General features: G+C 35.6%; 1 protein-coding gene across 1 annotated transcript in view; it reads left to right on the top strand.

The window, feature by feature from the left end:
* ENPP3 (ectonucleotide pyrophosphatase/phosphodiesterase 3) overlaps positions 1-22923 on the top strand; it is a 35523-nt gene that overhangs the window by 7620 nt on the left and 4980 nt on the right. Inside the window, exons 5-22 of the mRNA XM_053938035.1 lie at positions 384-444; positions 1670-1767; positions 4276-4355; positions 4919-5038; positions 6394-6503; positions 7887-7952; positions 8833-8905; positions 9277-9385; positions 9539-9667; positions 11062-11093; positions 13850-13977; positions 14896-14962; positions 16407-16494; positions 17238-17407; positions 17517-17574; positions 18319-18473; positions 21895-22030; positions 22538-22615. Coding sequence (XP_053794010.1) covers positions 384-444; positions 1670-1767; positions 4276-4355; positions 4919-5038; positions 6394-6503; positions 7887-7952; positions 8833-8905; positions 9277-9385; positions 9539-9667; positions 11062-11093; positions 13850-13977; positions 14896-14962; positions 16407-16494; positions 17238-17407; positions 17517-17574; positions 18319-18473; positions 21895-22030; positions 22538-22615 — 1758 coding nt within the window. The remainder of the gene's footprint in view (positions 1-383; positions 445-1669; positions 1768-4275; positions 4356-4918; positions 5039-6393; positions 6504-7886; positions 7953-8832; positions 8906-9276; positions 9386-9538; positions 9668-11061; positions 11094-13849; positions 13978-14895; positions 14963-16406; positions 16495-17237; positions 17408-17516; positions 17575-18318; positions 18474-21894; positions 22031-22537; positions 22616-22923) is intronic.

The following is a 22923-nucleotide window of genomic DNA, read 5'->3' as shown; positions in this document are numbered from 1 at the left end:
GGGCTTGTCTCTAAGTGTGTCAGTAGTACCCAGAAAAGAAAAAATGAATAAGTAGCCCAGTGTGGACAGGATACAATTTGAATATTTTTAATTTAAAACTCAACAAAAGTCTAAGCTTTTGTAGTGTTTTCTTCTTCATTTTGTTTCTTTGCTTTTCTGTGTGGCATATGTTCTTTGGTTTTGACTTGTGAGCACTAGTCCTTTCAGGGTTTGAGGGCCTAATAGGTTGCACCAAATTGTTTCTAAAGTAAAGGTGTCTTTAGCCCTAGATTTCTGTTGAAAAAATGTTACAGGAAGAGCTTTAAAAAGATCATGTAGGCAGCTGCTTTTTTGGTAGTGGTGGTGGGGTTCAGTGCTAACTCAGTATTTTTTTTTCCTTTTAGGTGAAACATCTTGGGTAGAAGAACCATGTGTGTCAATTGAAACTCCTCAGTGTCCAGATGGGTAGGATAAAGGAATTTGTCTTCTTAGCAAATAAATTTTTTGTGATGGTCAGAAATACTCCAGTGTTCTGAAACAGGTTTTCATATTTATGGAGAGTAAAGTCCCTGCCCTGAGGAATATTCTGTAGAAATGGTTTGTGACTAGGAATGTTTGTTCTTTTTAAAACCTTTGTCATTCATTGATCATTTACAGTTTAGAGCAGTTCATAGTCCATTTTAGTCCATCATTGTTCATAGTCCATTTTATTTTACCATATTGTATCTTTGACAATTCAGATAAGTCAACTTATGCAGTCTGTAATAACAGCTAGAATCTGTGACTGCAAATCTTTAGGCAACACGGTTGTTTGGGGACTTTTTTGGTCCAATTATTTGCAGGAAGAAAGGTGTATTTAAAAGATAGCTATGAAGTAGCTGTATATCTACAAATGCTGAAAAAGTTTTGCTATATGTGCAGGATTTCAGAACCATAGTTAGAGGCTAGGCAGAAACACCATTTAAAAGTCATCCGCAAAGAAAGATTAATTAATTTCTGGTTCAGTTATGGTATTTGTGTCATTATCCATGATTTTCTTTTATTTTACTGCCAATTTAGTTTAATTATAACAGTAAGACCATTAGCATTGTGACTTCTTTATGGGTTCCTGCATATACCTCCCAAAATAGGTATCAAAGTACACTTTTTAGGTTAACAAATAACTTGCTGAGTTAACTGAGTTTCATAGGCTAAAGCTTAGAAAGTAACAGAGGGAGCTTCTTTAAGTGCTATACACTGCATTGCAATATAAAGATCCATTTAATTTCAGATTCAAATCAGCAAGCTGTTTTATGCAGACTGGCTTTATGCAAACTATTCATGCTAGTGTGCTTCTGTGTTTTGGAAAGACCACTGTTAATAAGAACAAACAAGGATAGTCATTACTGCCTGATGTCAATATGTAATTTTTAAAAATATTACGGCTGAAATGATTACTTGTATTTTATTCCTCCTCTGGTTTCTTACCAGAAGGAGTATTATTATTATTTGCTTTCAATATTGAGCTATTTCTTTATCTCTGTGTTATTAAATTAATAAATTAAATTAATAAACACTGTGTTATTAATTGTGGGATGCACATGAATACTCCAGATCATGCTTATAAAAGCCAAATTTATATTGTTAGAAATCTTAATAAGTCACCAACTCTCCACCTTCTTTATGACAATAAACTTATATTTTCTTGTAGATTTACTCTCCCACCACTTATCCTTTTTTCAATGGATGGGTTTAGAGCAGAATATTTGGAAACTTGGAGTTCTTTGCTGCCAAATATTGAAAAACTCAGTAAGTTACCAAGGGTGCTTTGTCTATTTTCTTTAAGAGTCTGCATGCAACCTCTCTGGTCCCTTTTGCTACTGTCATGCATATGTGTTGCTCAGCAATAAAAAAAATCACAAATCAGGCCTCTCTCATCAGCTGAATCTTTTCATTATTGTATATATTCTGCCTTGCTTCATGTATTTGCACGGCAAACATGACTTTTTTTTTAATGAGGCCTCTAATATTGGTCAGCAGCTTTTTATTAAGTACACAGTTTGAAATATACATTAAAATGCAGTTTAAAACTGATAAAGAGTTCCAGATAAGCATTTCCTGCACCTTCAGTACTGCGTTAAAAAAATAGCTAAATAGCTGATAAGGAGTAGGACATTACAGTATAATACATTGAGTTATTGGGAAATTTTTCTTTTTTTTTCAAATCAGATATTTTAAGATGTTAGTATGTTGATATTATTGCAGTAAGGCTCAAGTAACCATTTCCCAGCATTTCTGAATACTGTGAGGAAGAGCAGGTTGAAGATCTTTAGCTTGTGCTTTAAAGCGCTCTAAAAAGTGAGACCATTAGTGCACACTTGGTTAAAATTCCTGAATATTTTAGAGCTCAGATCTCCAGAGACTTTGTATCTGGACAAAATGTCTCCATATTTAGTAATTTCATCTCAGCAGCAATAGTCTAAATCAACAGTATTTGTATCACTCCTGAGTATGTTACATTAAGTTTCTATTGCGCTCATTTGAAAGTTTCACATGTATGTTATGAAGTACTACATTTTATGGAATAGTTAACAAACTTGTTTGTGGATAATGAGAGTATCCAGAAACCTGAACTTGAACTAATGTGCATACCTGACTTCTTGGGCTAATTGTTTGTTCTTTGATGTCATTCTGACTGGAAAGAACTTAAATCAGTGAAGGAGTCATGAATGCTGAAGTCAGTAGTCAGTTCCAGTCTTTTGAAACAAGGTGAAAAAGGAATGCCAAACTGGCAAAAGGAACGAATACCATTCTTTGTCTATGTTTCCAAGAAATCTTTTGAAACATGAACCAATCTAAGTCAGCATTGCTCATATTTGTGGTCAACTTGAGCAATTGTTTATGCACACTCATGCTTATATTTCTCAGAAATCTACAGGAAAGAAATTTCTTTGCAAAAGAAAAAATGTAATGTTGATTTGTAGCATAAAATCTTTCCTCTCTATTAACTCCTTTAACTTAGAACTTTCAGTAAGGGTAATCAAGCTTATAGAATATGTACACTATGAATACAGATCCTTTATTGTGCAAGAGAAATCCATAGAAAATTTTGCTGATTTTGTCATATCTTTCAATTATTCAGCTGTTCTTCAAACACTCTTTAAGCCTTTTATTTTTTTTTCTGTATCACATTGGAACAGTTTTGTTGGAAAATTTCACACATTGTTTTGGTTGCTTAGTCAAAATCAGCTTCTGTTCTTTGACTGAAATGTTCTACATCAATAAAAAATTGTGTTTGAGCATGAATGAAATAATCATCTGGTTACAGCTTAATATAGAATTTTGTCCATGTGAGTTAAATGTAAAAATGTCATTAAGGCATCTTCCAGTCTTCATGTATTTGATTTGTGGGTAAGATAGTTGAATGTTACAGTGGATTTAGACATTACAGATGTTTGTGTGCTGAGAACCTTTGATTGATGAAAAATAATGCAATGTTTGGAGATATGGGTAGGACACCTGGGGTGGGATTCACTCCAGGGCAGAACATTTGCATTTAGACATATTCTTGGAGATGTCTGCATGTGAGATGATTATATGCTCATTGAATCAGTGCCTTTATGTTTAATATAGTTTGCACAGTGCAGTGTAGGAACCTAGAGGACAAGTCATCTCAATCAACAGACAGAGGGTGCCACAGGACAAATTGTTGCCCTAATCTGTGTTTTTGGTATACTTCAGAGTGCCATGGCCTTCAGCAGCTGTGTCAGGAGAACACAGATCTCGAAGTGATTTGCATCAAAACTGTCAACTTTCATGCAGATGTCTTGGACAACAGAGGGTTTCTCAAATGGCACCTGGCTCCAGTGCTTAAGCAACTGAGTCCTGAGTCCTGCTTGTCACCAATCAGCTCTGCAGCTCTTGTTTGGTCTGACCTGAGGCTTCAGTCTCATTGCATAAATATGTATAGCTAGGCCATTTTAGATCTCAGAAGTATCTGAGAAATTTATTTGGATTGGCAGACAGGATGGAGGAGGAGCATCTGAAAGGCAGACAGGATCATTAAAGGTTTCTCAAAGGACCTTAGGCTTCTAGGCTTTAGGCAGCTGAATTGGGCATCCAGGTCCACTGGCTGCAAGGGGACAGTTAGCTTGGCTCACAGGAAGACACCAGGATTGTATGTCTTGTTTTGGAGCGACGTTTCGCCATCTAAATTGCAGCAACTGATAGCAGTGATTTTTGTTTGTTTTTAAGACTGTTAGTTTTCAATTTAAAAAAAGATAAGAAAATGCATATTAATACCCTAATCTGTTGCAGAAACATGTGGCACACATTCAAAATACATGAGAGCTGTTTACCCCACAAAAACCTTTCCAAACCACTATACTATTGTCACAGTAAGTGAGAATTTTTGGTTTTCCTTTTCATTGTCTGGGTAACACAGAAAGGATTTTGTGGTGCCTGTCTTTTTGAGGGATACAGGAACTCATGCTATAGATATCAGAGAGAGATAGAGATGCTGAGATGGTACATATGGGCATGATCTGTGTGGCTATACATCTTGTGCTATCTGTCCCTGGCCTGTGAGCTGGTTATTCCTGATCCTTGTCAGTTTAATTGGATATGGGTGAGCATGGGTGAGGACACAGCCTTTTGATGATAGTATTTGTTAGGGTGGGTTTGGCAGCTGACATGCAGTGACATGACATACAGGGTACTTAATCTATAGCACATCAGGTTTTAATTGGGCTGGGAAGGAAATATGGAAAAGGGAATTTGATGGGCACGCTGAATTCATTGGCAGGAAGATGATCAGTGTGAATTGGGAAAGTGTTCTGTTTCTAGGATAAAAAAAGTTCTTTAAAAATTGCAGCATTGTAGCAGTGTGCATTGAAACATAGTTTAGGGTTCATTTGATTTCAGGACTAAGCATTTTATTTTGTTTATTCTCATTTTACAGGGATTGTATCCAGAATCTCATGGTATCATTGATAACAACATGTATGATGTAGGCTTGAATGCGCATTTCTCACTTTCAGGGGAGGAAAAATTCAAACCTGCGTGGTGGAAAGGGCAACCAGTAGGTTTGTTCATCATACAGTATTTATGTCCAGAATGGTTTGTGTCATATCATAAAACAACACAAAAAGGGAATAAAATGAAAAACGGTGCAATATATTCGCAGAAAGTACTAGATAACCTGTAGGCTTCATATTATAGGCTGCCTACAAAGTAGTTTGCTTGTTATGAAAGTAAAAGAACTCTTAAAATGTTAATTCTGAGACTCAAAATTTTCACTTAATGTGGCAGTTAGTAAAAAAAGACTCAAATATTTCATCTAGTACTGGAATGGATTTCTTGCCACAGTAAATTTTCAGTATGATTTGATTTTGGGGTATTTTTTTGCTTGGCTTTTGATGACTTGCTACAAAATGAAATTGGTTTTCAAATTACATCTATTTACACATATCTATTTGCAAATATCTAGGCATTTAAAAGCAAGGAAGGGAATAGCAAAGAGCTTAACTTCTGAAAAAATGTCAATTATATATAACATACGGCACATTTCATAACAACCCTCAATTGTACCTATAGTTATGATTAAAATTACTAATTTCCTAGAAATATCAAGCTCTAATAATGGTGCTGAAAAAGACCCTAAACATATGCAATATGGGGTATACTTACTTAATATACATTTATATTTATGTTGTCTCTGTCTGTGTGGTAATATTTATAATATACTCAAATATCCAGATTTTGGTGCTGTTTTTTTTTTTCCTGAAGGATTCCATCAGGTTTGTAACACAACCAGAGCTGCACTTCTTAGGATTAATGGAAATATGCCCTCTTATAATAAAATAATATAATTAGAATCTATATGTGAAATAGAAATAGGTACAAAACAAAATGAAACTAATACAATAGAATATTTCAGTTTGAATGGACTTACAGCTGCCTGACCAACTCTGGGCTGCCCAAACATTAGATCACATTTTTGAGGGTGTTGTCCAAATGCCTTGTAAACACTGACAGGCACAGGGCAGCAACAACCAGCTTTAGGAAGCCTGTTGTATGTGTAATAAAATGTTTCCTAATGCCAATTCTGAATATCCCTAAGGCAGCTTCTTCCATCTTCTTGGTCCTGGGGTTTGCCACAGGAATAAGGATCACTGCCCATTGCCATTTATGGAAATCCCTATGTGTTTTTTTCTATGCTGAGACTATCCAGGAAATTTCAACATCATGGTTTCCATGCTACTAGTTTTTCTTCAGAATGTGCATGTAGGAAACAAAACTTCAGATCAGATATGGTCATTAGCTAACTGTGAAAGGAGAAGGAAAAATGCGTGCTTGCAGCACATATTTCTATTTTTGTGATCTGAAGTCCTCCAGTGGTGACAAAAAATCATTTGTTTCTATCTTTACCCAAAGGTCTGGCTGACAGCAATGTCCCAAAATTTGAAAGCAGGCACCTTCTTTTGGCCAGGCTCTGATGTTCCAATTGGGGGAACATACCCCACCTTGTACACCGTATACAACGGGTAAGATCTGATATGGCTTGTACTAAACTCCTGCACATTACTCCAAAAACCCAAACTGCTATTTGACAGTTGAAGGAAATGAAAGACAAGATTTTTAAACAAGTCTGACAGATCAGTGCCATGTCACATTGTCCTGGTTATGACATAGAATGACCAAAAATACTTGAAATTTTCAAAACCATTCACAGTGAGAAAGTCAAAGGGTACTGTATATTCTGCTCTTCTAGACAGTGTAGAAGTCCCAGCCAAATGCAAAACACTAGGAGAGCATCATGGAAATGATTAGTAGCCACTGCTAAGCTTCACCAATGATTGCCATATTTCTATGCATAAAATCAACAGATATTATATAGCACTCTAAAAATACTTGCACTTGAGAATAAGCTTACAGATAACCTATACCCTAAGACAACAAACACAATCTAGGAAGCCGTAGCAAGAGGCTATGGGAGACAGAAATTATTGGAGAGAGACTGCTGGATAGGGAAGCTACTGAAAGAAGAAGGGCTCTAAATTTCCTCAGCATGTTTGATAATATGCATACAGCTGTTGAATCATAGTTCTTGTATGTTTTTTTCTAGTTCATTCAAAGGTTACACATGTGAAGTACCAATTACCTTCATAGTTTTTGTGGCATTATTTTTGTTGTGGGTTTTTTTTTTTGTTTGTGTTTCTTGGAGTTTGTTTGTTTGTTTTGCTATGGAAGGCATTGCCATTAGTAAATTATTTCTAGATTTTTGATGATTGTGATGATTGCAGTGTACTTCCCATGATTCTTTAGAAAGATAATCTAAAGCAAGCATAGAACCATAAGTATCTATAGATAACAGACTCTGCAGTGATGTGTAGGCATGGTACTTGGAAAACCCCTGGGTACTGTAAGTAACTAACATAGAACTTGTGTATGACTTTGAGGGAAAGCAGAGCTACTTAATGGGTGAATTCTTTCATAGGAAACAAAGCATGATCTCAAAAAAAAAGGATTATTACTTACGTTTGAAATATGGAAGTCCAAGGCTTATACATGCTGAAAAGAATAAAAATTATTCTACTTTGTATTTCAGGTTTATTTCCTGAACTTAAAATATCTTTTTTTTGCATGTATTTTAAAATATATGAGTAGTCCCACCAACACAGGCTTGTGTTTGCAAAATCAGGGTCTGTCTAATTTGCCACTTAAAGTGATTTGTATTCAATTAAAAAGTAGAGTAATAAATTTAATTGGTATACCTTGTTAAAATACATCATTCTTAGTTCCAGATCTGTGACTTTGATATATGACTAGAGTATGGACACTTTCTCTGTATCTAGGAAATAGAAGTGCTAGTCAGAAAGTCTTGTTAGCATCATATCTTTTTTTATTTACTTTTTTTTTCTTTTCAGTTCATTTCCATATGAAGAGAGAATTTCAGGAATACTGAAATGGCTTGATAATGCCCAACCTGAGAGGTAACACCTTGTAATATCTACCTGCTTTGTGAGACTATAGCTTAGAAAGGTTTTAATGCTTAGCAATTGAAATTTATGTTGGTGTTTATGAAACATGGAATCTTCCTCACCATTTTAAATGATTATTTGCTGAACTTAAGCCTGTTCTGTATCTTATCATAGCTATGATAAGACTGTAGGTACAAAAGATTAAAAAGTGAACAGGATGTACTGTTGTATGAGTTTTATTTGATTGTTATGTCTTTTTTCTTGGTGTGTGTCCTGTAGAAAACATTGAACATTCAGTTTCTAGTCTAAGTGTATGGATGAAAGATTTTATATGAAGGCTATTACACAAGAAAGGTTAAATACATGAAAGTAATTGCAGTAAGTAATTCAGGATGAAAAGCAAATATCAGTGCTGATCGTGGTGTTAACTTTGTGACGTGTAAAGAAATGAAATATTTTATATTACAATTTGCTAATAAAATCCTAATGTATTTGCAGTTAGGAGATGCTCTCTAGTGTCTCACTGCTTAGTCAGGAAGAGCTCTTTCAGATGGTAGTTCCATTTACATCTCAAAAAGGATTGTTTGCTCTGGTGTCTGAGATCATGAATTTTTCCAAAGTGATTTCTGGTTACCTGTTAAAGACACTGGGTATTGTTCCTGAAATTGTAGCTTCAAAGAGTCTGTGTTGATTAATTACAAAACTCAGAGGAAGTTGAATGATTGTATTTGCTGTATGTACTGTTATCAAGGTTTAAAGAAGTTATTTATAATTCTATTTAAAATGCCATTTAATACTGGTTTTTTTTTTTTCTTTCTAAATCAAAGTGTTCTCTTTAGGTGCTGCCTCTAAATTCTCATAATGTTCCATTCTTATTTATGTCTAACTCAAGGCCTGATATATACACTTTATATATCGAAGAACCAGATTCTTCTGGACATTCATTTGGACCAGTTAGTGCTGGTGTAAGTAGTTTCTATATTTTTCTTATACTTAATTGCTCTAAAAATGGTGTTGTACCATGAATTAACCAATTTATAGACCTGAGAAGGATAGTAGATGAAAAATGGCCATGACTCTTTTATGACTTTTTGTTAAGAACTTTTGCTTGTAATTGAGCCTAATGTTATGATTCCCACACTGTGTGTGAATCAAAAGAACCATAAACCATCAGACTGAAATTTCATATCACATGAATAGAAAAAGTATTAATATTTATATTTAGACTGAACTTTAATGATGTTATTATATCATATTTAGAAGCACATGGCCTGGCAAATCCTCAGAGCTGTCTTTTATTTATTCCTATCTTAGATGTAACTGGTTTATCCCACAGGTAATCAAAGCCTTACAGACAGCAGATAAAGCAGTGGGGATGCTCATGGATGGCCTTAAACAACGAAATCTGCACAAGTGTGTAAACCTCATTGTTTTAGCGGATCATGGTAATGTATATACTTCTTTTTTCAAGTTAATTTTACTGAGTCACTGTTTTCTTCTTGTGTGAAATATGTGGGCTTAGTAGTGCTAATGCATTTTATAAATCACTTTATCTTCCTTGCCATATGAAAAAGTTCTGTTTCTATGTTGCCCTTTAGGGATGGAGAGGACCTACTGCAAGCAGTTAGAATATATGACTAATTACTTCAAAAAGGTGGATTTCTACCTCTATGCTGGGCCTGCAGCTCGCATTCGAGCAAAGAATGTTCCAAAGGACTACTTTACCTGTAAGTGTGGACCAGTCCTGGGATTGAGCAATCAATATAGCAGGAAATAAACAAACAAAACCAAATAAACAAATAAGGAAATGGATAATCAGAGGTAATCAGCAGTGTAAGCAGCTTTTCTATTTCCCTTAACTTGGCTTCAACATCCATGGAAGTTGTTTGGGATTTTTTTTTTAAGAATGAGCACTTTAGATGAATTTGAAGGTTAGAAAAGATTGTTGCAGAGTCTAATTTGTATTTTCTTGGCATGGAAAGATGAAGTAAAGGTAGTATGTTTTTTTAAACTGGAATTCAGGTGTTTCATAAGTGCTTATGAATGCTTATATTTCATAAGTTCTTCACAAATTTCTTGTGCAACATTGGCAGAGTCAGTCTTTTTGAAGTAATGAATATTTCTGTGTGTACAAAGTTACAGAGTCTGAACCTTAGCACAGTGTAATCTAAGCCTTGGTTAAGCCCTTTAGCTAGTATCTCAAAAGAACAGAAAACTGAAACCATTTGAGCTAACTCTGACTTGAAATAGATACCATGCTACGAGACTGGAAAAAAAAATCCCAGAACTTTCTGTATCAGGGAAAAGAATGGAGATAAAATCATGGAAAAGCTCTATGTATTGGCTTCAAAGAATTTGTAAAGTATTGTAAAAGGCATAGTTATTGCAGGTCAAAAATAAGAGCTGGGATCCCATTGTATTTTTTATTCATGTTTTATAATTGTACTTATATTTGAAGGCACAATATTTATATGACATAAAGCGGACTTTCATTGATCTAAGTCAGATAAAAGCAGAGTAGTGAGCTGAGGAAAGAATACTCGTGGTTTTTCTGTATCTCAATCTCAATAAAATTGTTGACTCATTTCCTCTAATAGTCCTAGATTTTCTGTAGGAATTTTTCTTCCATGAAGTGCTCAGATTTAGAAAGGTAATGTCAAATGGTTAAACTACTCTTTCAAAATGTGCAAGGAGAAAATATCACGATAGACTGAAATTTCCTCTGTGACTATTGCTGGAAGAAAAATACAAGACAAGTTCTCCAGGTCCTGTTCAATGTAAAAAACGTTGTACTTCAAACAGGGGCTAGATAAAAGAAAAAACCTCAGGTCTGAGGATCTGTCAGATTTAGGTGTAGGGAGTCATCACCACTGCAGTGTTCTACAGTCTGTCCTGATGTACCCAAAGTTCTAGTGTTCTCGTGACTTCCACAGGCACACTTACAGGCAGTTACCACTGGAAACACAGCATTCCTACCTGTGGAAGGCTATAGTTGCCACTATCTTCACTAGCTAATAAAGAAAGCCAACTTTAGAAACAAAAAGCATGTTTAAGTTTTTCTTGTGAGGTTTTGTCTTTCAGCCATTCGAATGTACATTAATTCATCTTTTCTTTTTAACAGTTGACTCAGAAGGAATCGTTAAAAACCTCACAGTGAGTAAATATTCTCATAACTTTTACTCATAGCTACTCTTAATAGGAATCTGAAGAAAAAATACAGTTTGTAGAAAAATGAGACTATGGTGGTAATTTACAGTGGTGGAGTACACTAGTTTAAATAGTGTACTCCATAGGTTTGCCATAGGGAATCTCTGTTCAGAGAAAATTGTTCTATTTCACTTTGAAAGAGAAGAGGCTGACTTCAGGGGCAGAAACTAGAGTATATCTTCATGATAGAAAAGAATACAGCATAGATATGCTTTTGACAATATGCATCTGTTAGCAGTGGATCACAAGTGCTGCACTCAGGCTAGGCTAAAGTAACTTTTCCACACAAGAGATAATGCCATTGTAGAGCACATTGCCACAAAGTGTTGTAGAGGCTGGAAATACAGGTAGGAGGGGGGGATTTTAGATGTGTTAATGCAGGACAGCCCTGTAAGGGCTTTTAGATCCACAAGGAGCATCTGACTTAAAAAGTCCCTGAAGCCTAGAAGAAACTAAACAGATGTGAGAAAGAAACTTCATTCAATACTTGGCGTGTTCTTATCTCTAAGTTTCTGATTCTGGAAATTTTGGAGATCTGATTTGAAACAGAGTACTAGGCAAGATGGGCCTTTGGCATCAGGCAGTATGACTCTCTTAGGATCTTTTGACATATCACTGCAATAGTTGCAGTGCTTTTACATATGCTACACCACAATAGGGCCCTGTGTACTGGTAGTTGTGCTTGGAACTGAGCCGTGCTGAATGGATGCAGCACTTGAGGGCAGGTCCAAGCTTGCCTGTGTCTCCCATGTGGGTAGACATGGGAGCTTTGACAGCTTTGACAGCTGAGTTCTGAAGGATACAAACAAAGAAGTGCAGAACAGAGTGCAAACCTAAGGAAGACCAAACCTATTTCTTTTACTAAGGGGTGATGTGACAGTGCATGGTTCTTTCCTTATACTTTTTTAGACAGATAATTCTGGTGGTTTTTTTTTTTTTGGGTTTTTTTTTTTTTTTTTTGTTTTTTTTTTTTTTTTTTTTTTTTTGGTAGTGTTCAAGATATACATTAATATATGTAGGATGAATGTGCTGGACAAACTAAAACATTTGTAGGACACTTGTCTTTCTGTATTGCTTTCCTTTTACAATTTACAGTGAGTTAAACATTTAAACTGCTTGCTCGCAGTGTGCTGTCAAAACTTCCCCTTCTTTTCTTCATTGCCAGTTTGTTTTCTCTTCTGTGGCTTGTCCTGTGCTAAGCAGTGGACAGGTGTTGTGGTACATTTAGAAAAAATGCTGTCAGTTTTTTCAAAATCCTGGGCTCCCAAGTGGATAGGTTTCCGATAAATCTCCACTAGAGGTCCCCCGTTAACCTGTCGAACACGCAGGAGTAGGATCAATGGCTGGAAATAGCTGAAGGAGCTTTCTCAGTGCTACATCCCCCACCTCCTGTATGATGCGGAGTCTGTCACATCAAAGAGCATTGATATGAGGGGAATATAACAGTCTGCATGTTCTCAACCTCAGTTGAAACTGCTACTGCTAATAGTTACAGAGATGTGACATCTTGTGCCTTATGGGAATAGCCTGGTACCAGAACGTGTCCTCTTTCCTTTTCTCTTCATAAATAGTTGGTGTATTTTGTTCCTGTCAAGTTATTAGATTGAAGGATTTTTTGCAGAGAAGGGAGTTGTATGTTGTATATTAATTACTAATGAATAGACATAAGTCATATGCTGATTTCCTCTATTTTTCCTTTTAATTAGACCTCTTCTTCCAGGCTAGCAAACACATTGAATCCTTATTTTTCATGTTCCTGGATTCCTCTGTTCTTCTTTGGTGACTGCTGAGGCACAGTTACTTTCATGTCACATGTTAAAGTCTGTATCCTGTGCAGAGCATACAATTCTAGTACTTAGAAGTGAAGATGTCAGACCAGACTCCAAGCATGGTATTGTTTGGACAGCCTGTGTGGTAAAACAGGTCCACTTCTGCAGCCTACCCAGCTTCCTAGCAGCTCTTCCTTTAGCATTTTAGATATTCTGGGTTATCCCAGTGCTGGATTTGTGATCAGGAGCAACACTGCTGAAACTTTGCCTTGATGCTTGCAGCCAGCTGGAATGGCTTCTAATGGCCATATATAGTTAACTCTTTGCAGTATGTCATATGGTTATCATTAGGCTCACAATTCCAAGCTCTTCCATGGCATGCCTGCTAATGCAGCAGTTATATGAACACACTAAACGTGGGTGTAAAAGCTAAGACCTTTAGCTAATAGCTGAGCAATGGACATTTACATGCTCAGGCTTGCACTAGGCTGTCTACATTGTGTATGCTTGGCTTGCTTTGTTATTTATTGAATGGTAAAGTGACAGAAGGTGGCAGAAATAAACTGCCAGGGAGCTTTCTCTTGTGAGGTGTAATCTTACCAACTAGATACCAATGGCATTAGTTCGGAAATATAGACTACACAATTCTATTGAGTGTCTTTAAGCCTTAGATGTACTTTTAACATGGTACTTGTGGATTCAATATACAAATTGTATTTAGTCTATTTTCAAAGAGCTCCAAAATAGTGTCGCTTTTCCTTGTGTTGCTTCCAGGGCCAAAAATGACATCTGCAGGTCATCTGAGAAGCTGTCTGTGAATAATGGGCTTTGTGCTTGTGTTCCTATCACTAAGATATTTGTGATAATTTTGAATGATGGGTGGTTTTTCGAAACTGAGTAAAACTTGTGACTGGACTCTTTCCTCTTGCACAGTGCAGAAGATCCCCTCAGCACTTCAAGCCCTACCTGACCCCTGACTTGCCCAAACGATTCCACTATGCTAACAACATTCGTATTGATAAAGTTCATCTTTTGGTGGATCGACAGTGGCTGGCTGTGAGGTAACATAATTTGTGTGATTGTTATTCTATTTTTTCCATCCCACTCTCATCCCTTTAATTTCCTTCACAGGTGCTTAATTTCCTGTTTTGCTTTAGACTTGTTACATTTCCATGTTTGTTACAGTTAAAATCGTACTATGTGTAAAAAGGAAACATGGTTGTTTTGGTGAAATCAAATAACTGTCCAGGACATACAAAAAGAAATGTGCGCTGAAAAAAAAAAAAATCTTATAATCACCCTATTTTAAAGTGTGTTCAAATGTTCTTGGGCCTCTGAAAACAGGATACCTGCACTTGACAACTGTGCATTGAATTGGTATGGGGTGACTATCTCTTTATTTTTCCATGTGTCTTAGCAATGGGTAGATAAAAGTAACTATTAGTCACTATGTCAGAGTATTCAGTTGTGTTGTTAATTCTATAGCCCATTCCCACATTTTCCACGACTCTTCACCCCTCAGAATCCATAATGAAAATAGACTGTCTTGTAAGGCAAAACCCCTTGCAGTCTTATTTATATTATTTCACAGAGGCCAACAGCAGAGTTCTTCCATTTTAAGTTTTCTGTTTAAATACCAAAGAATATAACTAGGAATTCTTCCAAAACAGATTACGCTTATTCTGCAACCTGTAGCTAGGTAAAGGCCCCAGTTCCAAAATAGCCATTTTTTCAATTTGCTTTGAAAATATTCTTTCACTGTACACTCATAACCAGCTAGGATAATTTATTACTGTCCATAGCAATTTCTGTTAAAGGAGAAAGAAGTCTTCATAGAAATGAACACTATGATGAACTCTAAGTACTACAATGTGATGGCAGCGACAGTTCTCAAGGAATGATTGAGTCTGTGAGCCACAATGACTAAGTGCTTCTATTTGTGTCATTCTTATTTACATTCTGTGATGGTTTCTCCTTAGGGATAAAAGTTTCAAATCTTGTGATGGAGGTAACCATGGCTATAACAACGAATTTAAAAGTATGGAGGTAGGATGATTTCTATTCTATTCTATTCTTGCACTTTCTTATATACTAAATCATGATGTGACATGTAAATCACCAGAATACAGAACAATGACAGTTTTTGCAGTGTGCTTTTTCTTTTCTGGCCACAAGACATGTAAACTGTAAACATATACTAGGTCCAAATATTTGTATTGCCTTTCATCGATGTGTACAAGGCCTGTTTCTTTGGGGTCCTGTAGTAAAACCAGTTTGGGCTTACCTCACCTGCTTGGAGACAGGTAGACTGCAGTAAACCAAGTGCACCATGTTTAGCTACTGAATTCTTTTGTTCTTTCATTCTTCCACTGAGGCAATGACCGAAAAATCTCCATCGGCCCTGGGAGTTCATCTGAGCATCTGAAAGCCTGTATGCTCAAATAAACTAAATCACATTGTCTCTGCTTATCTTTCAACAGCTATCATCATATCACCAGAACAAAAAACTGATTAGCTATACTGTGTGTTAGTATAGCCTGTGTTGCAGTTTCATCTCATTTTCACTTCTGGTTACAGTGAAAATATTTTGAGGTCTTGAGCTTTTGGTGTTTCATGAACTTTCTGTGATTTGAACCTTTAACTAAGGTCAAGCATGCCACTTTTAACTCCCATATTCTGTGCCTAAGAATCAGATCCTTCCAGATCTTTATAACTATGTTAAAACCAAATGTCAGTGATCAGAATTATGCTGAATGTTTGTATGGAAAGAAAAGGTAAATTCTGGTTACCATGGAAACCTTAATAATAGATAACCTTGCACAGGTGCCACAACTGATACTTTTTTTTTTTTTTTTTTTTTTTAAGAAAGGAGCAACATGTAATCTTTCTATTACAAATTGAAAATTCCTTTCGGACACATAATATTATTTTAAAGCAGATCATTGTCCTGCTAGTCCTGTTTCCTCTATCTCCAGGCAGGCAGTTCAGGAGGCTCATAAAGCAGTAGAAACTCCTGTGAGACTGTACATAGCATCAGTGTTCTGCAACAAGACTTGCAGGCTACAGAAGGGCTGCCCAGCACTGCATTTTGCCACTGGTGGTATAGATGCAGGTCTCTGTTGAGCTTGCAATGGGCTTCTGCAGTTCCCTGCTCCTTGCTTTAACTATGGCCAAAGACTCTTAAGTGACCCAAAGACTTCAGAGTGCAACAGGTATTAAAAAAAAAAAACACCCCAAAACCAAATAAGATTCATTATATAGTTTAAAATATGAATTTTTGCTTTGCATTTTTCTTCAAATTATGTGCAATGGCAGAAATTTGCCTTCCTTACCAGAACAATCCTGTACTTTTAACTTCTGTGACTGTGAAAAGACTGTATTTCGTTCATTATCCCAGTTTTCATGAAGTGCAACTGAATTGGTTTTGACTTTGGATTCCTTTTGGTAACTATTTTTAAAAATTATTATTATTATTACTATTACAATCTAGGCTATATTCTTAGCATATGGCCCAAGTTTTAAAGAGAAAACAGAAGTGGATGCTTTTGAAAACATTGAGGTTTACAACCTTATGTGTGGTGAGTAGAAACAACCCACTACTTTGGAATATAAAGTTCTAGTATTTTCAAATACCGGTGTTGTAAGAGCTAAAAGAAGCATAGCTAAAAATTGAGTGAATTAATTCAAAGCCAAAGCACTGAAGCCATGCTCTTAGGTCTTCTTTACACTGCTAAGAAACTGACTTCCAGAAATTGTTCTGCTTTGAAGGTTATTTCTGATTGCAGAAGAACTCCTTAATAATCAGAGAGAACCACACCTGCCACATGGGTTTGCTGTCAATCTGATGCCTGTGGAATTGTGGATAAGAATCTTATAAAGAGTATCTGCTCTTGCTCCTAACTTAGGATGGACCAGCAGTGCAGAATTAGGAAGCATGAGCCTCAGAAAATATGGATTAAAGCATCACACAAAAATGCAATAGGCTACTAAGTTTCACAATGTGATGCACTTGCAATGACATTTATACTTTGCAGTAAACTGTCTAATCTTGTGAATGTTGTGACAATGTATAAAAATGTACCAACAGTACTCAAATCTATAGTTACTAAATCTTGATGCAGTGGAAGGTAGCAAAGAATCTTCAGACCTAGAAAATTACAAATTGGTGGGGTACTTATGGTAATAGTTTAAATAATGGAATAAGCTATTTCTTCTACCTTTAAAAAATGACTAGGAAACAAGTAGATTTGGAAAGAGAATAACTTTTTAAAATACCGTTTTAGTCTTAAAATATGTTTACAAATTTCAAATGTTTCAACAGATTTGCTGCATATAGTACCAGCAGAAAACAATGGAACACATGGCAGCTTGAATCACCTCTTAAAGAAACCTTTTTACAATCCTTCACATCCAAAGGAAGTCTCATCTCCCTCTTCATGTCCAGTTTCCAGTCTGACTCCTACAGATGCCCTGGGATGCGAATGCAAACAAGTAAATGGGGGTTTCTGGCATCTTTTAATCATCTTTGTCAAATGTGTTCTGCTTTCTTAGTTTTTTCTAAACACTGGAATAATTTTAACAATTCTCTTATTTTTTGCAGATTTTAGTTGAGTCACTAGAAGAGCTAAATGAGAGGTTAAATCTCACCACAGAAGAAAGTAAGTAGCAAAAAATGAAAAGAGCAGCAGTATTTTTAAATCTACACCTAGTTTATATTTTATGTTACTGGTTTCAGTGGGATTTTTTGCAATTTAATTACAATTGAAAGTGAAGTAGCAAAATCAGGTCAGAAACATTTTAAAAATTTTTTTCCTTCTCATTTCTTTAAAAAATGCTAAGGGACTCATATAGCAACATGTATATATAGGAATATAATCTGAACTCCATTAAATTTTTGGAAAACACCATAAAGATTTCAATGGTCTTAAAAAACATCTGAGCACTGTCAGGCTGTGTGAGATAATGCTTGTTCTTTGCCCTGTATCCATAACTTTACCTTTCTCTGATCAAAAATTCCCATAGATACTTCTTTCTACTTTTTTAATGGGGTTTCTGGAATTTTTGGGAAATATTTTAATGCCTCCTAGTCAAATAAGATGTAAATTTCACTCCACTGGCAAGATAAATTCAAAATATTTGCATTGGTATGAAATTTCAAAGAAACAAGAATTTGCAAATCTGATATATTATATTGACTTTTGTACATTAAACATAATATGAAAACTATTTTCTACATTTTTTATTCTACTTTTAAACCTAAAGAACCACATGACTAGGTTTACTGTTGGATCTATTTGCATTTGGTGAAGTCTAAATTAACTGTTTTTGTCTGCTCTCTTAACCCCTTGTGCCATCCAAAATATTATAGAAGAATGAATCAATAATTATTATTTAAATTTTAGTAATGAAGGCAAGCTCATCTCATTTGCCATATGGGAGACCCAAAGTTCTTCAGAAGGAAAAGGTCTACTGCCTCCTTTCCCATCATCAGTATGTGAGTGGATACAGCTATGATATCTGGATGCCACTGTGGACTGCATACACTGTGAATAAGCCTGTAGGTTATCAAATATCTCTACTACTCTTAAATACGGGGTCTAATGGATTGAAAATGTGGTCCATTCTTCAGGAGCCCTGTTTAAGGGCTGGTGGATGTCATGTGACTAAGGCACTTGTGTCAGAAGAAGTGTCTTTGATATAATCTAAAATTCAGCTATCTTAAAATAAAGTTTTGAGAAGTGGGAATGACCATTTGTTAGGGACAGAAGATATAGGACAGTAGAGGTGCTGGTGAGCTGGTTCTGTTAAGCCTGTTCTGTAAAAGGGATATACTGTCAAGACAATTCTCCATCTCGCCTTTCAGTTCCTGTGGAAAAGCAGGCTGTGATTTCCCAAATCAGAAGTTTTAAGCTTTCCAATGAGTACCATGATTTTTTTCCTATTAAATACCCTCTATGCAACTCTACATTCAGTTTGCACTAGTGCATATTTCTGTGTGTTCTTTGCTCTGTGTTACATGACATAATTTCTGAAAAATGTAATTATAGTTGAATGAACCTCTGAGTGTTCAAGGGTATGCGGATCCAGAATAAATTGTTTGAGTTTTCAGGGTCAGTAAACTAATGGACATTCATGGGCTTATTTGCCCTTATAATTAGACCCTTTTTCTTAGTTGCCTTGAGGAAGTAGTTTCTATGTTGATTCTTCTGTCTGAAGAGGACTTTATTAATGTCCATGTGATTTCTTATTTCATCAGTACAAATATGAAGAAATTATTTTAATCAAATGAATGCTGCTAAAATGATAGTATTTCAGAAAGTTTCACTCCATACTTTCTACTGATTCTTCACTATCTTGGTTGAAAAATCATGAATCCAATCATAAGAAGGCTAAAACTCATTTAAACAAATGTCCATTTCAACAAGGACTGTTTATACTTCATGTTGAAGATCTGCCCTTAAACGTTGCAATGAAAGTGCACTACCCAATTGAAAACTTTAATTGTGGGCATATTTTTTGTCTGATTCTGCTTTAAAAGGATTGAAAAGTCCCATCAGAGCTGCAGTCTTCTTAATATTGAGCTTAAATGAAGCTCAAAAACCCAAATAACTTTTCAGACATTTTCCTTTGTTGAAAAACAAATTCTCAGTTAGCAAAGAAACATAGAATCATAGAACTTTGAGGGGTTGAAATGGACCTTAAAGACCATTTAATCCAAATCGAGCCCTGCCATGGGCAGGGACACCTCCCACTAGGCCAGATTGCTCCAGGCCTTATCCAACCTGGTTTTGAACACTACCAGGGTTGGGCCGTGCACAACCTCCCTGGGCAACTTGTTCCAGTGTCTCACAACCCTCATGTGAAAAAAATTCTTCCTAATTTCTAACCTAAATTTCCCCTCTTTCACTTTGTACCCATTGCTCCTTGTCTTATCACTACAGTTCTTTACAAAGTGTCCCTCTCTGGCTTTCCTGTAGGTCCCCTTCAGATATTGGAAGCGTATAAGGAAAGCTCTTGCTCAACTTAACATCTAAATTAAGAGAAATATATATTTTGCAGGAGTTTCTTATAGCAGTTTATGCAACATTGTGGGAAGCAGTGAGTGACTGAGACTGAAGTATTGGAGGATATAGGTCACAGCAGACTAATACAATGATGTATGTTTTCAATAGAAAGAATAGGAAATAATAAATTACATCTGTAATAGTGTCAGAGATACAACAGTGAAAGGCTCTGAGTGTAAGAGCTCACACACTCTTTTTCATAAGTGTCAGTAAGCTGACATTATGATTTTTTATTACATGTGCTAATCGAGAGAAATTGGCTTTGTAAATTATAACACCTGTGGAAGGACAGAGGGACAGAGCTAATGCATTTGATTGTAAGATTTGGCTGCAATACTTGGGAATGACAGAAAGTTGCCCTTTCTACAGAATTTTTATTGTATCCTGGCTTAATTATGTTTGAATACAGCCTGTGCAGTGCTTTACACAATTTGTAAGCTGGGATATATCTCATCATTAGGTAGCTATAAAAAAGGTCTTCAATATTAAACTAGGAAATGCAGGCTGGGATTTTGCTGGTTTTATGTGATTTGGCAGTTTTGAAACTGGTGAATAGTATACACTCGCAGATCTTATATAAAAGATGTCCACATTTTGATTACTTAGTATTCTCAGGAATAAGGAAAATTTAAGATTGAAGGACATTTGTTTTCTCAAGGTTTTATACTCATCTGCCAGGGAGGAAGGCACATTTTCTTGCAAAAAGACAAACATACCTGAAGGGGGCTGAATTTGACATAAGAGACCACAGCAGATGCTTAAATTCTGTTATATAATGCAAATAACTCTCGCTTCTTGACATTAATTACTGGCTGATCAAAAAGTAATAAATCGCATTGAAAAGGACAATTCGTGATGTGATAGGCACAGCCAATTTTTAGTTTTAACTGCTTTCTTCAGGAGACATTATGGTTCTTTGACTTGAAATAGAAGGAGCAAAATTGGTGATTAATGTTTTTTGGTTTTTTTTGTTTGTTTGGTTGTTTTTTTTTGACACATGATCTGCTCAGGAGTCAAAGGAAGACTTTTGTCTTTTATATTTCATTCCATGTGGGATATATATTTTCCATTAATATACAACCTGACCATAATATGGCATCTACTTGAATTCTGATAAAAGTAACTACAGAAATTAAATTAAGGAGTACAAAGAGGCACAAGAAGAACATATCAGTTCTTTATTTTTCTTGATTTTAATTGATCAAAACAACGTACTGAGAATCAAATTAGATGTTTAACTTCTGTCTTGCCAAAATGAAAATGTAAATGAGAACAAAGAAAAAGTTAAATACAAAAACGCATATTCAGATGTTTAATGTCATGTAAAATTATGACAAAGTGTGTAGAAAACATTATAGGAAAAAAAAGTGAAGATTATAGAAAGAGTTATAGTCATCAGAATCACTTTTGGCCAGATCTTAGCATGTTAACACATTTTGGTGAAGTTACTAAGGCCAGTAAAATGTTCTAAATTTACTGTGGATTTCTTTATCTGTAACTCTTCATTAGCACAGCTTCTCATGGAGACTGCATGCTCAGATGCCAAGATGAGGTGATAGTGTCATTTTTATATACTAACTGCTTCCCAGGAGGATGTGACATTCAAGTTTGTGTTTCCAGAAATATGTAAAAGTGATGAATGAGTCAAATGTGAAATCTCTTTTTGCCTAAGGTGTAACCTTATTTTGCTGCTACAGTTTTACACAGTGCATATGGATTTCCCTGAATTACCCAAAACCAGAAGTAGAAGAAAAACACTATCCAGAAAACATTAGTGTCCATTACTTGCATTGGTCTGATTCACTATGAAAATAGGAGTAGATTCAATGAAGTCCATTCTAGAAAGTTAAAACCATACAAAGCATTGGCTTAGCCACAGCCGTGGGTGTAAGATTTTTTTTTTTCTTTTCACAGGAAAACACATCTCCTTTTCCTCCCACTGTTTCAGACTGTCTGCGGCCTGATGTTAGAATCCCTGCTGCTTGGAGCCAAAATTGTTCTGACTACCCAGAAGGGCTGACTTTGACCCACAGTTTCCTCTATCCTCCCAGTGAGCATGGTTCTTTTTATAGAGACCTTAGAAAGTCTTAATCAGCTGGATGTGGGTTTATGTTTAAACATATACCCAAACACCAAAACAAACTTCTTTGGATCAGCATGTTGGGCAGAAAAAGATTTCCAGTGTTTGCAGACTGACCAAAAGTAGGGCAGCTGCTACTAAATATTTTTGGTTTAGAATATTTAAGGGTTTTTTTTAAGACATGGAACAACTTGAATGTGATGAAAACTGGTTAGAATGATGTAAAGGGTTGGAAGGAAAGGCTGTCCCTCTTCCTCTGCATAAATATTAATTTCCTATTTTCATATTTGATCATTATTATTTATTGAGTAGATTTCTTGAACAAAGTTGGAGATACGTTTGCAGTAGGATCATACACTCCTGCTCAAATGTAACATGTAATTGAATTACATGTACTTACAAATTATAGTGACATATGAATCAATTGGTCTTTGTATTCATCTTCCCATTTACTTATATTTTGGTCTTTTTATATAGACTACAATTCATCTGATCTTGAACAGTATGATGCCTTACTCACCAGCAATATTGTTCCCATGTATGAAGCTTTCAAAGGTAGGTGGCAAAATTTTGATTAATTATGATTAATTTTCTGTAATTATTGTTCTGGATTGATAAAGCTATCACAAAATTTTAAAACATTAATGCATGGCCTGCTGGATATCCAGATGTTGTGAAAATATACTTAAAACATTTTAGGAGTAGATGTTTGAAAATTTATAACACAATTATATGGCTTTGGGGTTTTTTTTGTTTTGTTTTGTTTTGTTTTGGGTTTTTTTTGTGTTTTTTTTGTTTGTTTGTTTTTGTTTGTTTGTTTGTTTGCTTGCTTGTTTGTTTGTATAGTCCCATCTGATTTCTGC

The sequence above is a fragment of the Vidua chalybeata genome, chromosome 3, assembly GCF_026979565.1.
Source record: "Vidua chalybeata isolate OUT-0048 chromosome 3, bVidCha1 merged haplotype, whole genome shotgun sequence".
In the NCBI taxonomy this organism is placed as follows: domain Eukaryota; kingdom Metazoa; phylum Chordata; class Aves; order Passeriformes; family Viduidae; genus Vidua; species Vidua chalybeata.
Note: the sequence above shows the minus strand (reverse complement) of the source record. Positions and strands in the feature narration are given on the sequence as shown.